Here is a 14139-nt window from a genome sequence, read left to right on the forward strand (position 1 = left end):
ATTGATTCTATTTTTCTACTTGTGGATCATATATATTTAATAATTTATTTAAAAAAAATTGTTAAATTTTGCTAAGAGTTTGAGAAATAGCATTTTTACGTGGGATAAAAAAAATTACAATTCACCCGAGAAATGTAGCTAACAACAAATTAAAGAGATATTCTAAATACTCAACTCTCATTCTAATCCCATCTCATTGGGTGGATGTGGCAGTGCTATCAGCTCTTAGATTGCCCTCATTAAAAATAAAAAATAAAAAAAATAAATAAATAAATTAGCGCGCCACTAGCCGCACTACTATATCAACCCAGTTGGATGAGAGTGAGATAAGAGTTGAATATATAGCGTTTTTTTTTTTTTTTTTTTTGGGAAGTTGATATTTCATTAATCAAACCATAATCTCTTGCTAAGCAAGAAGCACATTCCAAATCATAAAGGGACAATCCCCCATCCATACATTGTCAAAAAACTGGAAAATAGCTAATTTAGCCAAACAATGAGCAGCAGCATTAGCCTCTCGACAAACATGGTGGATAAAAACATGGGGCAATCTCTGAAGCCAAAGCCTTGTATCCTCGATCAGATGAGAAAGCTACTACCGCAAGGCCCATTCTTCTTTAGGGCAGCCACTACACTCAGTGTAGCTCCTTCAAGGTGCGCACCCATATCACATCCTAGTTTTACAGCATACCATGCTCCCAAAGCTGCTGCCAGAGACGAATCCATCAAGGAAGAGAAGAACTTGGCCTGTGTCGCGAGCAACTCACCATTTGCATTCCTAATCAGGACCCCAATGCCCGTCTGTTTCATCACATGGTTGAGGATAGCAGCCCAGTTGATCTTAATGGTACCATAACGGGGAGGAGTCCAAGTCACAGCCGATCCAGAAGCTGGTCGAAGGGGCAAATCAGAGCTCATTACAGGTTGAGTGAACTCCCTTACCACTCTCTGTGCGTCAGCAACTAGGCTACCTGGGGGTGTGAACTCACGATCAAAAACTACAGCATTTCGCCTCAACCATATCATGCATGACACCACAATAGCCATCAGTAAATCCTCACCCTCAAGCTTCCTCATCAGGTACTGCAACAACCCCTTCCCATCAGTTTCCCCAAGTGCAAGCTTCTGAATCTTCTTCCCACATTCTTGCCACACTGCCATAGAAGACTTGCAACTCCAAAGGATATGGAGCATATCCTCTGTCTCCTGCAAGCAAATAGGACAATTTGGATTTTGGACAATATTTTTTTGGAACAAATTCCCCTTTGTTGGGAGCAAGTCATTGCCCACTTTCCACATAAAATTTTTCACCACTGCCGGTGCTTCCAATCTCCAAAGCTCCTGCCAAAACCTGTCCTCGATCTTCTCTAGCTTAAGAGCTCTCTCCCATGGCCTGAGTTCGCTTCTTCTGCTCCAGAAAATACGCACTCCAGACTGTGAACATTCCATGCGAAGTACCTTGCCAAATCATCGTGTCAGGTGCTTGTAAAGGGCTGGGATTAACACTGCATATTCGGGCAGCTTCATCTGGAGTAAAGTTGTACTGAATTAGTTGGGTACGTATTCCACCACCCTGGAGACCAATTTATGAGAGCACTCACCCTAGAATCAGCGTCCAACCTTTGGTGAGGGGAGTGAAACAAAGTAAAATAAGGAGGCGGGAGCCACTTGTCTTTCCAAATCCGCACATGTGCACTATTTCCCACCCTCCATAACACCCCTTCCTCCACCACCCCCCTTGCTTGGAAGATACTTCTCCACGCGTTCGATGGCTGACGCCCCAATTGTGCCGACATAAAATTCCCGTTAGGATAATATTTATCCTTCATCACTCTAGCAATCAAAGACTCCAAGAATTTTAGCAATCACCAATCGCCAAATTAAATAGCAAGAAGATCAAAATTTATAAAAGCCAAGAGTAATGTTACTCTACACATCATTTTATCACCTCAATTTTACATTGGCCGATGTTGTATATTTTAAATGGCTTTTTTTTTTTTTTTTTTAGATGTTGTATATTTTAAATGGCTTTTTTTTTTTTTTTTTTAGATATAATCTTTTGCTATCTCAAGACACAGCTCTTAACCACCTTGCCCATATGACAAAGTGATCCCCTAGCTAGCTTTAGATTTTACATTTTACATCTGGTTTTTTCTGAGTTTTGTTCTTCTTGGGTGCTCTTGCTGCACAGATGTTTTAAGTCTTTTGACCTTGGAATTAGAAATATCATCCAATAACAGTTTGGATCTTGTTATTCTTTGAAATACTAATACTAGAACAGTTTCCAAAAGGCCCACAAACAAAACTAAAGCAATTCTTTTGGAGTATTGGACAATCAAGATTCGAGAATTCAACAGAAACAGAATTTCAAATTCCATTCAAGTTTATCCAACCAATGCAGCCTTCAATGATTCATCCAAGCAATACTTGAAGGGGGGCCCCGAACTTAATCCATGGGAGAAAAAAGTTTGGGGAGGCAAAGGCCGAGGGACATAGTGTAATTTATAGCGGTATAATCTACTATTATTGTTAGACAAAATTTTCCTTTATTAAATCGAGATGTGTTTAAAATGCCCGTGAAAATCACATATAAAATTAAAAATGCATATGAAAATTATATACATTTTACATACATGTCCATTTAATACACCGGGTTGAAAAAATTCTTTCAACCCAGTTTGGAAGAAAACCTTATTCTGTGTGATTCCATCAGTTTGAAAAAAGAGGGAGGGGAAGAGCCATCATAATATCATTATCTAAGATACTAATATAGTTAAGCATTAAAAAAAAAAAGGGAAGGAAGATAAACAAAATATCTCCATAATTTACTTGAATACAATAAGGCACTTGAAACAGGACAACGAACGAACTCTAAGATGCATATGAAGGGGAACTATGGTCGCATTTAACTCAAAAATGGCAGCATCAGCCTTTTATTTGGATAACATCACATGATGACCAATATTAACACAGATTATATGAAGGGCATTACATTATAGTAGACTTCACTTGGAAGGATCAGAATTTGCTGGAGTGAATTTGAGAGAGATACTATTAACACAATGGCGTTCATTCGTGGGTGTTCGAAAACCTTCACCTTTGAAAACATGACCTAGATGCCCACCACAAGTTGCACATGTGATTTCTGTCCTCATCCCATCCGGATCCGGCTGATTATATTAAGATCTTGTCAATAAATTGAGCAAAATGAATATTTAGAAGAAACTTAGATTAACAAAAGAGAAAACAAGAGTATGGGTGCTACATTGCGATTTATGGCTCCAGGGAGACCTTCATAGAAAGCCGGCCAACCACAGCCAGAGTCAAATTTGGTTGTGGACCTATAGAGAGGGGTTCCACATCCTGCACATTGATAAACTCCGTCCAAAAAGAACTTGTTATATTCTCCCGTGCCCGGATTCCTGTATGGTACCCAAACAGTGTCAAACTGCGAAGAATTATGTACAAATCTTAAAAGAAAAAACAACAGCACTCAGATTTCTTTCTGAGATATTTGTCAGAAACCATCATGTGATGCATCTTATCTTTGTAATCAGAACATGATCCCAAGTTGGAGGAGATTGCCAATGTGCAAACGGCAGATTCTGGTTTTTCAGGGATGATAGGGTGGATTCTTGTTCTCTAATCCTCCACTGAATTCCTTCGTAAAAGTAATCAGCTAATAAGGCTAACAGCCTAAACCAATTCAGAACATCTGGAGTACCACAAAAAATCTGATTCTTCTTTCTTTTTTCTTTTTTTCTAGAAATGACAATTTGCCTAGGCTTTTGTATCTGAACCAGAATTTCCCTTTTCTAACATCTATTAAAAGGAGTAATAACTAATAAGCTAACAACTTGAGGACGCACCCATAGAAAATAGCCAGAGGCTTGAAAGGCTACATTCTCTAAGGCTCTCACTTTAGAGAGGTAAGTTTCCAATGCGGTGCAATGTGATGTACACCTCTAAACACATCAACCTTTCATTTTTGCCTGAGGCATTAGTCACATCCATAAACCAAAAGCTTAAATGGTTATGCATGGAATGAGAAACCACCATCCTCAGCCTAGCAAATGTCTTGTTGGATATAATTCTTACTTATCAAAAAAAAAAAAAAAGAGAAAGAAACCGTGCCTACTTAAGGAGGATAACACAGCTCCAAACAACAAATCTCTTATTCATACAAGGAGTGTATCAAAATTATGATTGCTTTTCTGATAAGTAAAAAGTTATTGAAAAGCGCAAAATTACCAATAACTGAACAATTACACTTACATTCCAATATAATTTCCCAATTTGGTGTCCTCTGAATCCAACTAAAGGAACAACTACCTAGCAAACAGGCACATCAAACCTTAAAACGACAACAACAAAAGACCCGTACGCATGACCAAGATACTGCAACCAAATTCATCAATACCCCCAAGTCTACCATGAAACTTTCTCAAACATATCAACCCAAATGATTTCATTTCTCAAAGACCCCAATATTATCACAAATATACTACACAATTTCCAACCCCCAATCCCAACTTTTGCCGCTAAGAGCCTATTTGGATTGCGTTAAGGGGTTTAAAAAGTACTTTCAAAGTTGTCGAGCAAAAAATAGTGGGTTCAGTGCAAACTTAAAAATCACTATAAAAAATAAAAATAAAAATTTAAAAAGCTCAATATACAAAGCTTGAAAATGAGGCTTTTTTCCTAAGGTAATCTCAAACAGGGTGCAAGTCTTCATATAGAAACACTATAAAGAGATCAACCAAAAACCATACTTGACCAACATTCAATCAAATTACGAAGCCACTAACCTCTGCAAAAGTTTTTGAGTATAAGAATCTCACTTACTCTGTGCCCTTTTGCCGCAGAACCCGAAACTGCCCGGGCGAGAGAATGACCCGCCACTCCTCCTCCGATTTCTGGACCGACCCAGGTGCAGCCATGGCTACAACCCCACCACGAAAGCTGCGGTTACTCTGGTGAAATGATCCGCCAAACCCAGTTGCAGAAATAGGAACAGTAATGATGGGTTTGGGAGCAAAGGGTCTGAAATGAGCCCTGAAGAGAGAGGTGGGTGCGGATTTTGGTGGACACAGGAGCTTCGAGAAAGCGTGTTTGGCTGTGGGGTTGAGGATTCTGGTTTTGGAGGACGAGAGAGGTAATGTTCTTGGAATTTGAGAGGCCATCTGCGAATTGAGACTCGGAAAACGGAAAAAAACGAATTTGAGGATTCTATTTATTTAGACAATTAACCATTACCTCATTTGAATAGAAAAAATAAAATTAAATATTCTCCCTGACAGCGCAAATCTGGACCTTACGATTTTGTGAGATTCATTTTCACTGAGGGTTCAGATATGGACAGGGATCCTCTCTCCAGTTCAGATGAAGTGAAGATTATCCCGTTAATGTCTCCTTGGGTGCGTCTTGGCCAGTTTGGTATTGGGCCTTGAGGCTCATGGACCTCAATTCCAGCAATCCTTCGTTTCCTTAGGTTATTTGTATAGGCCAATAGAAATGAAGTCCAAGTAGACATTTAGGGTTGTGGGCTTCCATTTTACTGGGCTACTTAGATCATTAGTAACAGTTACCTTATAATGGTTTCATTTCCTATATTTAGGGAAAATTTCATGAAAAATATCAAAAAACCTCCCACAGCAGATACCTTATATTTAGATGAGGGGGTTGGGAATGAATAGTAATTCCTTAATATGTTTAACTTGCTAAGGAGCACATGTAGGACTATATTCAAGCTGAGCCGAATCGAGTTTGGGGTTGCCAGATTCGACTCGAATACATAGAATATGGACTCTAGCTCAAGCCGAGTTTTAAAGAGTTGTTCGAATTCTGCTAGCTTAACAAGTTGAGCCTCCAATTGAACTCGAGTAGCTTGAGCTCGATTGGAGTTTTATAATAATTTTTATTTCAAAAAAAAAAAAATTCAAATTAAGTACAATTTTAACTTTGATATACATTTCGCATTCTAAATATAACGTTTGTAGTGTTATATTATGTTTACTGTGTTAATATTTTATACACTATAATTATAGAATCTTATATTTATAAAACTTATTTATATATATATATATATATATATAGACACACACACACGAGCGAGCTAACAATTTAAATAGAACGAGTTGAGTTGAATTTATACAAGCCGAGCTCGCAAGCTTTGTTCGAGCAGACCCAAGTTTATACGAGTATGTCTCACTTAATATACGAAGGGATTATTGTGTTCATGAATGACTTATTTATTTTTCGAATCGATACTGAATCGAACTTAAGCGAGCCGAGTCGAACCGAGTTCGCGAGGAGTCGGGCTCATCCAACACCCCTAAGCACGAGAGAGCCACGAAGCACTTTATCTCTCTTTATCTTCACCAAACTCAACTTCCAAATTTTTGATGCGATATCCAACGACTGCGTTCTATGCTCTAAATTAGGATTTTCTTAAATTATTTGTCTGAATTTTAAAAAATTCGGGCTTATTTGGTCATTTGGGTCTCATAAGTGATATCTCACAATCACTTGTCTAAATTATCTAAAATTCGAATAACTAATTTGAGAGGATTTTGATTCCATGATCTACATTCCGAAGTCACTGTAGCATGTGGCATTTTTTTTTTTTTCCTAAATACTGTAGCATGTGGCATTTAATGTCACATGAGTCATGCACATCCTTAAGGTGGATCGTGCCAATAATTGCACGCCACAACCTGACTTATGTACTGGCTAACCAATTATTCACTCAAATTCGAATGACCAATTTGAGAGGATTCTGATTTCATGCCTTACGTTCCGAAGTCATTGTAGCACGTGGCAATTTTATATTTTTTTCTATTTTCTAAATACTGTAGCATGTGGCATTTAATGTCACATGAGTCATGCACATCATCTAGGTGGATCGTGATGATAATTGCACGCCACAACCCGACCTATGTACTTGCTAACCAGTTATTCTCTCAAATTCGAATGACTAATTTGAGATGATTTTGATTCCATGCCCTACGTTCCAAAGTCATTGTAGCATGTGGCAATTTTTATTTTTTTTTATTTTTTTTTATTTTTTTTTTTCTCTGTAGCATGTGGCATTTAATGTCACATGAGTCATGCACATCCCCGAATCGAGTTTGGGGCTGCCAGATTCGGCTCGAATACATTGAATATGGACTCTAGCTCAAGCCGAGTTTTAAAGAGTTGTTCGAATTCTGCTAGCTTAACAAGTTGAGCCTCCAATTGAACTCGAGTGGCTTGAGCTCGATTGAAGTTTTATAATAATTTTTATTTCAAAAAAAATAATTCAAATTAAGTATAATTTTAACTTTGATATACATTTCGCATTCTAAATATAACGTTTGTAGTGTTATATTATGATTACTGTGTTAATATTTTATACACTATAATTATAGAATCTTATATTTATAAAACTTATTTATATATATATATATATATATATATATATATATATATATATATATATATATATATATATATAGACACACACACACACACGAGCGAGCTAACAATTTAAGTAGAACGAGTTGAGTTGAATTTATACAAGCCGAGCTCGCAAGCTTTGTTCGAGCCGACCCAAGTTTATACGAGTATGTCTCACTTAATATACGAAGGGATTATTGTGTTCATGAATGACTTATTTATTTTTCGAATCGATACTAAATCGAACTTAAGCGAGCCGAGTCGAACCGAGTTCGCGAGGAGTCGGGCTCATCCAACACCCCTAAGCACGAGAGAGCCACGAAGCACTTTATCCATCTCTTATCTTCACCAAACTCAACTTCCAAATTTTTGACGCGATATCCAACGACTGCGTTCTATGCTCTAAATTAGGATTCTCTTAAATTATTTGTCTGAATTTTAAAAAATTTGGGCTTATCCGGTCAATTGGATCTCATAAGTGATATCTCACAATCACTTGTCTAAATTATCTAAAAAAATTCGAATAACTAATTTGAGAGGATTTTGATTCCATGATCTACATTCCGAAGTCACTGTAGCATGTGGCATTTTTTTTTTTTAATTTTTTTTTTTCTAAATACTGTAGCATGTGGCATTTAATGTCACATGAGTCATGCACATCCTTAAGGTGGATCGTGCCAATAATTGCACGCCACAACCCGACTTATGTACTGGCTAACCAATTATTCACTCAAATTCGAATGACCAATTTGAGAGGATTCTGATTTCATGCCTTACGTTCCGAAGTCATTGTAGCACGTGGCAATTTTATATTTTTTTCTATTTTCTAAATACTGTAGCATGTGGCATTTAATGTCACATGAGTCATGCACATCATCTAGGTGGATCGTGATGATAATTGCACGCCACAACCCGACCTATGTACTTGCTAACCAGTTATTCTCTCAAATTCGAATGACTAATTTGAGATGATTTTGATTCCATGCCCTACGTTCCAAAGTCACTGTAGCATGTGGCAATTTTTTTTATTTTTTTTTCTGTAGCATGTGGCATTTAATGTCATATGAGTCATGCACATCCCCGAGGTGGATCGTGCCGATAATTGCACGCCAAAACCTGACCTATGTATTGGCTAACCACGAAGCAACACATGGCAGAGACCATTCATAAAGAATGACACTCACCAATGAGGGAGATTAAGGTAGGGAGATTCTTCATTCTCGAAGCTTTTTCCATTAATTTCTAAAGTTGTAGAGCTTTTTTGGCAACAATAATTAACTTAAGCACCATAAGTATATTCCATCGGCACATACGGCCATCCTTGTGGCTAAGCCCATCTTATTTTATACAATAGGTCTAAATAAGGTATAAATAAGACATAAACAATCTATTATATAAAACAAGTGGAGTATAACTTCAATCCGGCAGCGGCAAAAACCTCTTGGTTTTTGCCTTCCAATGAGGAGTTAACACGTAAGCCAAAACAGTCAGGAACATAAATATCAAATAGAATCAAAACACCATATTTGATTTCTTCAACACTGCTACAAAACACTTGAGACTCAACTCTGATTTCTTCAAAACACCAGAGAAAGGCCCGAACACTGTTATTCCCATATGTCGCCCAAGACGACTACTGCCCAGGCTCGAATGCCGCTGCCCACGCCGGAACTTCTGAGAAAATCCTACACCGATAACTCCCCATCTCAATCACGGATGGTTCTCATTCACGCATGGATCCAACCAGGAACTCGGGGACTATGAAGACGTAGGTGCTCCACCTGTTCCGACGGGGCAAGGGTCCAATCGACGTGTTTAAGGTGGGACTGGGAGGTTAGGAACAGGACCAAAACAGGTTGCCCACATGAACACGGTTGGAAGAAGAACCTGTGTCCACCTGTCCCCTATTGTATTACTCCTTTATAAACAACACCAAAAGCACCATTTCCCAATTCTTCCTTGAACCCATCTGTACCTTCTACAAGCTTTTTGCAAGTAAAACAACGCAAATTCATGTCCACAGCACTGCCCTTCGTGATAATCTTCTAAAATTTCTTCCGGTAAATGAGGAAAAAGCCAACACAAATCCCACCAATTAAAATATAACGTTAACAAAAACAGAGCCACTAAGAAGCACCGACCCAATGATGATCAAATTGTCCTTGTCATTCTTCTTTGGTTTTGGGATTGGCAAATGATATGAATTTTATTTGTACTTGCAAGTGCATGAATCGTTAGCAGTAAAGGGTTTTGCAAGTGCGAGGTTGATCCCATAGAGAATTGTGTTTTTGAAAAATAATTTTGTTTCTAAACTAATTAAATCTTAACCTAGTTCCAAAAAATGTTTGATTTAAATAAAAGAAAAACATAAATAAAATAAAATAAAATAAAACAAAAGAAAAATACTAAGGTTTTGGAATCCACACTCACCGAATCATAATAACATACTCCATGTTCATCAATATTAATCCGAAATTCTCACAATTAAAATCTTAAGTATGTTTTACTATGCTTCAAACAGTTAATCAAAACATCTCATGTATCCATTCTTTACACAAATCACAAAAGATATCCGGTTTAAACCAAATCATCAAATATATCCATAGAATAAATCATAAGAGATATCCAATTGTTTTATAAATGAAAACCAAGCAATCAATTTTGTGAAATTATCTCAAATCATCAAATGTATCCTTGAATCAGAGAAGATATCTAAGAATCATTTCACACATTGAAAATAAGTAAAACATTGAAAAAATTAAACCAAATAAAATCGGATAATAAAAACTTACATGGAAGTATTGTTGTTCTTCATTGATGATGTTTCATCATCAACCTTAGTTGAAAATCTAGCTACACATGACTTTGAAAAATAAATCCTAAACAAAGAAAAACTAAACTAAAAAGAAGAAAATATATTAGGTCTCTAGCTTCACTCACTTTTTCTTAAGGCTTAGAGGTCTATTTGTAGGGAGAAAACTAGTCCTAGAAGCCCTAGATATTTTAGTAAAATCGGAGGCTAGTCTTCTAGTTTGAGTACAATACTCAAAACTCAATCCAAGAAGGAAAAAGATTCCAAATTTGTCCAGATTTGCGGTCTTTTATTGCAGGGCTATTTTGGCATATCTAACGTCCGAATCAGGAAAATCCTATTTCACAATGATTTATAGTACTTTGAGTTAGATTTCCAACTCGGCTTGATTCACCTTAATCCGATACTTGAGCTGAAAGTTATGGCCAAATTACTATGACATGTGCAGAATTTGAAATTTTAATCCAATCCGATTTTGACTCCAATTAGAGAAATTTCGATTTAGTCATCTCCTTGATTTGGATGAACATAACCACATCATCTAGGTCTTCTCAAAGTGTGCTTTCTTTCAAACTTTGCATTTTACATCCTAAAGCTATTGTTTTTTTCAATGACCTGCAAAATACTATAATATCAAAACTAACCAAAAATATTAGAAAATAACAAAGCTAAAGATTTAGTAAATGCAAATTAAGGGGTTCACATATGCAATATTTGGCACTCATCAGCAAACGAGGACCCGACAAGGTGAAATAATTATCTTTTCTGATTTTCATAAGAACCTCTAGTTATTGAGGCCGAAGTCCACTCTCCTATTTGACAAAGGCAGCTTCTTCTTCCAACAGTTATCGCAGGATGGCAACAGCACACATACAATCTTCCATGCAAGATTTTCTACACAGCTCTTTAGTGTAAGGTTTCAATAGCACTTTTCTGATTTTCATAAGAGCCTCCCGTTATTGAGGCCGAAGTCCACTCTCTTATTTGACAAAGGCAGCTTCTTCTTCCAACAGTTATCGCAAGATGGCAACAGCACACATACAATCTTCCATGCAAGATTTTCTACACAGCTCTTTAGTGTAAGGCTTCAATAGCACTTTTCTGATTTTCATAAGAGCCTCCCGTTATTGAGGCCGAAGTCCACTCTCCTATTTGACAAAGGCAGCTTCTTCTTCCAACAGTTATCGCAAGATGGCAACAGCACACATACAATCTTCCATGCAAGATTTTCTACACAGCTCTTTAGTGTAAGGCTTTAATAGCACGTAGTCAGAGAGCTGCCAATCTGTATTTGTTAGCTCTTCAAAAGTATAAAGATCTTTTCCAGGACTACTTAGCTCATCTTCTTCACAGCCTTGTATGAAGCCCGGCTTGCAGCTACCATGCCTGTCATTTGGATTGAGTTGGGGATCGGCATGGGTGTTTGCGGTGTGGTCTGACCCAGTCGGTAGCGTCCGGCCTACGCAGTGCCACAATGGGGCTACAGATCTGCTGCCGGTTGGGGGAGTTTTTCTTTAGGATGATTGTGATTTGGGCAATGGGGAAGGTTTTCTTTTTCTTTTCTTTTTTTAGAAGGGAAAAATGGTTATTTGTGAGAGAGATTCGTTCATCAAGCATCATTTCATTTTTTGGTTTTTAACTGACGTGTTGAGTGATTATTGGTGGGAAAAAAACCCATGTTTTTGCTATGAGTCTATGACCGGACAGAAGTTGCACTCTTCTGCTTAAGAAATTTTTAGTTTAGCTGAAGACTTGTACAAGTCATCTATGGCCCCATTTCTCAGGCGGTCCACAACACAACCAAAAGAGCACAAGAACCATGCACCCATCACCCTTGACCCATGTCAACACCACCAACAAAAGAAAAGCAGTAAACTACATATACTCTCTCTAAAGTTATCCCATTTGAAATTACCTGAAAAACTAAACCTACCATATAATATTCTTCAAGAAAACATTCAAAGGCATTTATATAAGAAACTCTAACTTGAAATTACTAATAACATTTTGTTTTGTTGTACCAACGTACTATTGTAAACAATCAATATTTGTTCTAATTTATCTAAGAAGAGTCAACTGCATAGAAAATAAAAATAAAAATCTAAGAAGCCTTAATTTCAATTCATAAGAGTTAGCATAACAACTTGATATACAACGATTTGCAAGTGGACGATTTGCAACGATTTACAAGGCACCCAACATCGGCGCATGAGATCCATGCACAAGTGCGTGGAAGGCAGAATTAGGAGTGGCTGGTGGCATCGAGGAATTGAAATGCCGGTGATGGTGGGGTAGTGGTGTGTGGGAGATAGAGACCATCGAAGAAACGTAAATCTAGCTTTGAAAAAACTAGATCTAAGAATTTGGATAAAAACGGCTACTGATGCTGGGGAGAAGATGACGAACGTAGAGGAGAGAGGCACCAGCTCGGTGGAGAAGCCAAGACAGCAAGTAGTGGATTCGGGCAGGCTAAATCATACATGACGACGGATAAAACCTCAAAAGATGTGAGAAGAGCTAGAGGTTTAGCAGCATCAACAAAAATAAACATAAAGGAAAGAGGAGGGAAGAGACGAGGTCATTTCCTCCTCCCTGAGCTGGTTGTAAAAAGAGAGGAAGAAAATATTGACTAGAGAGAGAATAGAGAAAGTATCTACTTTGATCAGTTTAGTTGAAAAGTAAGCTTTCAAAGCTTAATCGACTAAACTACCTATGTGTAATACCCGTTCTAAAATAAAATTACGAAACCTAAATGAAAACTTGGAGAATTAATAAGGGATAAAGAATGATGTGACAGTTAGAAAAAAGGCCTCAAGCAACAGCTTGAGGGCCGCACAATCCACATGAGCTTGTAGGCCCCGTTCTAAGACAAGTCTAGCACATGCCATGAAAAAACCGTCCAGAATTGGTTCTGGACGGTTTGTGCCAAACCGTCTGGAATTGCGGTTGGTTTGGCCAAAACCGTCCAAAATCCAGATTCACAACACATTTTTCTGGACAGTTTCAAACAGTCTGGACTTTTTTCCAGATGGTTTTTTGCAATATCTGGACATTTCAAACCGTCCAGAATTTCAATTTTTTTTTTGGTAGTGGCGAGACCCCTTGCCCAGCTTTGTCGTCCAAGGCTCTAAGTCAAGTCTCGAGCAGGCCACGGTTAGCAGGACCCCTTATCCAGCCTCACTTGGGAAAGCTCTAAAGCTAAGTCTCATGCAGCCACGGCCGACGAGACCCCTTGCTCAGACTCGTCTGACAATGCTCAAAGATAAGTTAAGTGTAGGCCATGGCCAGCAAGACCCTTTGTCCAGCCTCGCCTGGTAGGCTAGGCTCCAAGCTAATTAAGTCCCATCCAAGCCTCGGCCTGTAGCACCTCTTCCTAAACCAAGGTTAAAAAGGTTGGTAATTATTGAGATGCAAAAGCATCTATTAGATCGAGCAAAATGTTACATGTACCCATTTAATATTCCATCTGATTCATATATTGCCCATTGACACCAAAATTACTAAAACCTTAAAAATAATCACCAACGAGGATCTGATTGATGCAATTAAGTAAGTGTCTTCAGAATCTGGCATCTCATAATTAATGACAATGTTTTAACACGCTCAAATGCTCAATGCCTATCCCCTTACCAATCAAATCTGTGGCCACAAAATCCTCGATCGTCCCTCAAAATTAAACCATAATAGCTAATTTTCCAACCAAAACAAAGACACAGATGATGAACAGAAGGAACATCATATATATGGTTCCTAAAACAATAACCCAAGACTATAAATTACTCTAAATTAAAAGCATAAGAAACATATAGGAGACTATGGAACCATGCACAGTGCATGACAACAACACTTACATAATGATGATCGAAGTGATTAACGATAATTCAAAAGGA

At 37.8% G+C, this 14139-nt stretch overlaps 2 protein-coding genes across 2 annotated transcripts; both read right to left on the bottom strand.

Moving 5' to 3' along the window:
• Positions 1-364: 364 nt before the first annotated feature.
• On the bottom strand, positions 365-1967 carry LOC133880954 (uncharacterized). The gene is made up of 2 exons (XM_062319925.1): positions 1602-1967; positions 365-1527 (listed from the first exon to the last, which is right to left on the bottom strand). The coding sequence occupies exon 2, from the start codon at positions 1447-1449 to the stop codon at positions 580-582; it is 870 nt and encodes a 289-aa protein (XP_062175909.1). The 5' UTR covers positions 1450-1527; positions 1602-1967; the 3' UTR covers positions 365-579.
• Positions 1968-2804: 837 nt separating this feature from the next.
• Positions 2805-5283, bottom strand: LOC133880955 (peptide methionine sulfoxide reductase B5-like). Its single transcript, XM_062319926.1, has 3 exons — positions 4846-5283; positions 3266-3422; positions 2805-3170 (listed from the first exon to the last, which is right to left on the bottom strand). Exons 1-3 carry the CDS (start codon positions 5181-5183, stop codon positions 3006-3008), a joined length of 660 nt encoding a protein of 219 aa, XP_062175910.1. The 5' UTR covers positions 5184-5283; the 3' UTR covers positions 2805-3005.
• Between the last annotated feature and the right edge of the window lie 8856 nt (positions 5284-14139).

The sequence above is a fragment of the Alnus glutinosa genome, chromosome 11 (assembly GCF_958979055.1).
Source record: "Alnus glutinosa chromosome 11, dhAlnGlut1.1, whole genome shotgun sequence".
Lineage (NCBI taxonomy): Eukaryota > Viridiplantae > Streptophyta > Magnoliopsida > Fagales > Betulaceae > Alnus > Alnus glutinosa.

What these genes read in the sequence shown, in the direction of transcription:
- LOC133880954 (XM_062319925.1), bottom strand. Translation starts at nt 1,449, where the DNA reads ATGGAATGTTCACAGTCTGGAGTGCGTATTTTCTGGAGCAGAAGAAGC.
- LOC133880955 (XM_062319926.1), bottom strand. Translation starts at nt 5,183, where the DNA reads ATGGCCTCTCAAATTCCAAGAACATTACCTCTCTCGTCCTCCAAAACC. An exon ending in CTGCGGCAAAAGGGCACAGA is followed by an intron (nt 3,423 to 4,845) that starts GTAAGTGAGATT and finishes GGTACCATACAG; the next exon opens with GAATCCGGGCACGGGAGAAT. An exon ending in CTGGAGCCATAAATCGCAAT is followed by an intron (nt 3,171 to 3,265) that starts GTAGCACCCATA and finishes TAATATAATCAG; the next exon opens with CCGGATCCGGATGGGATGAG.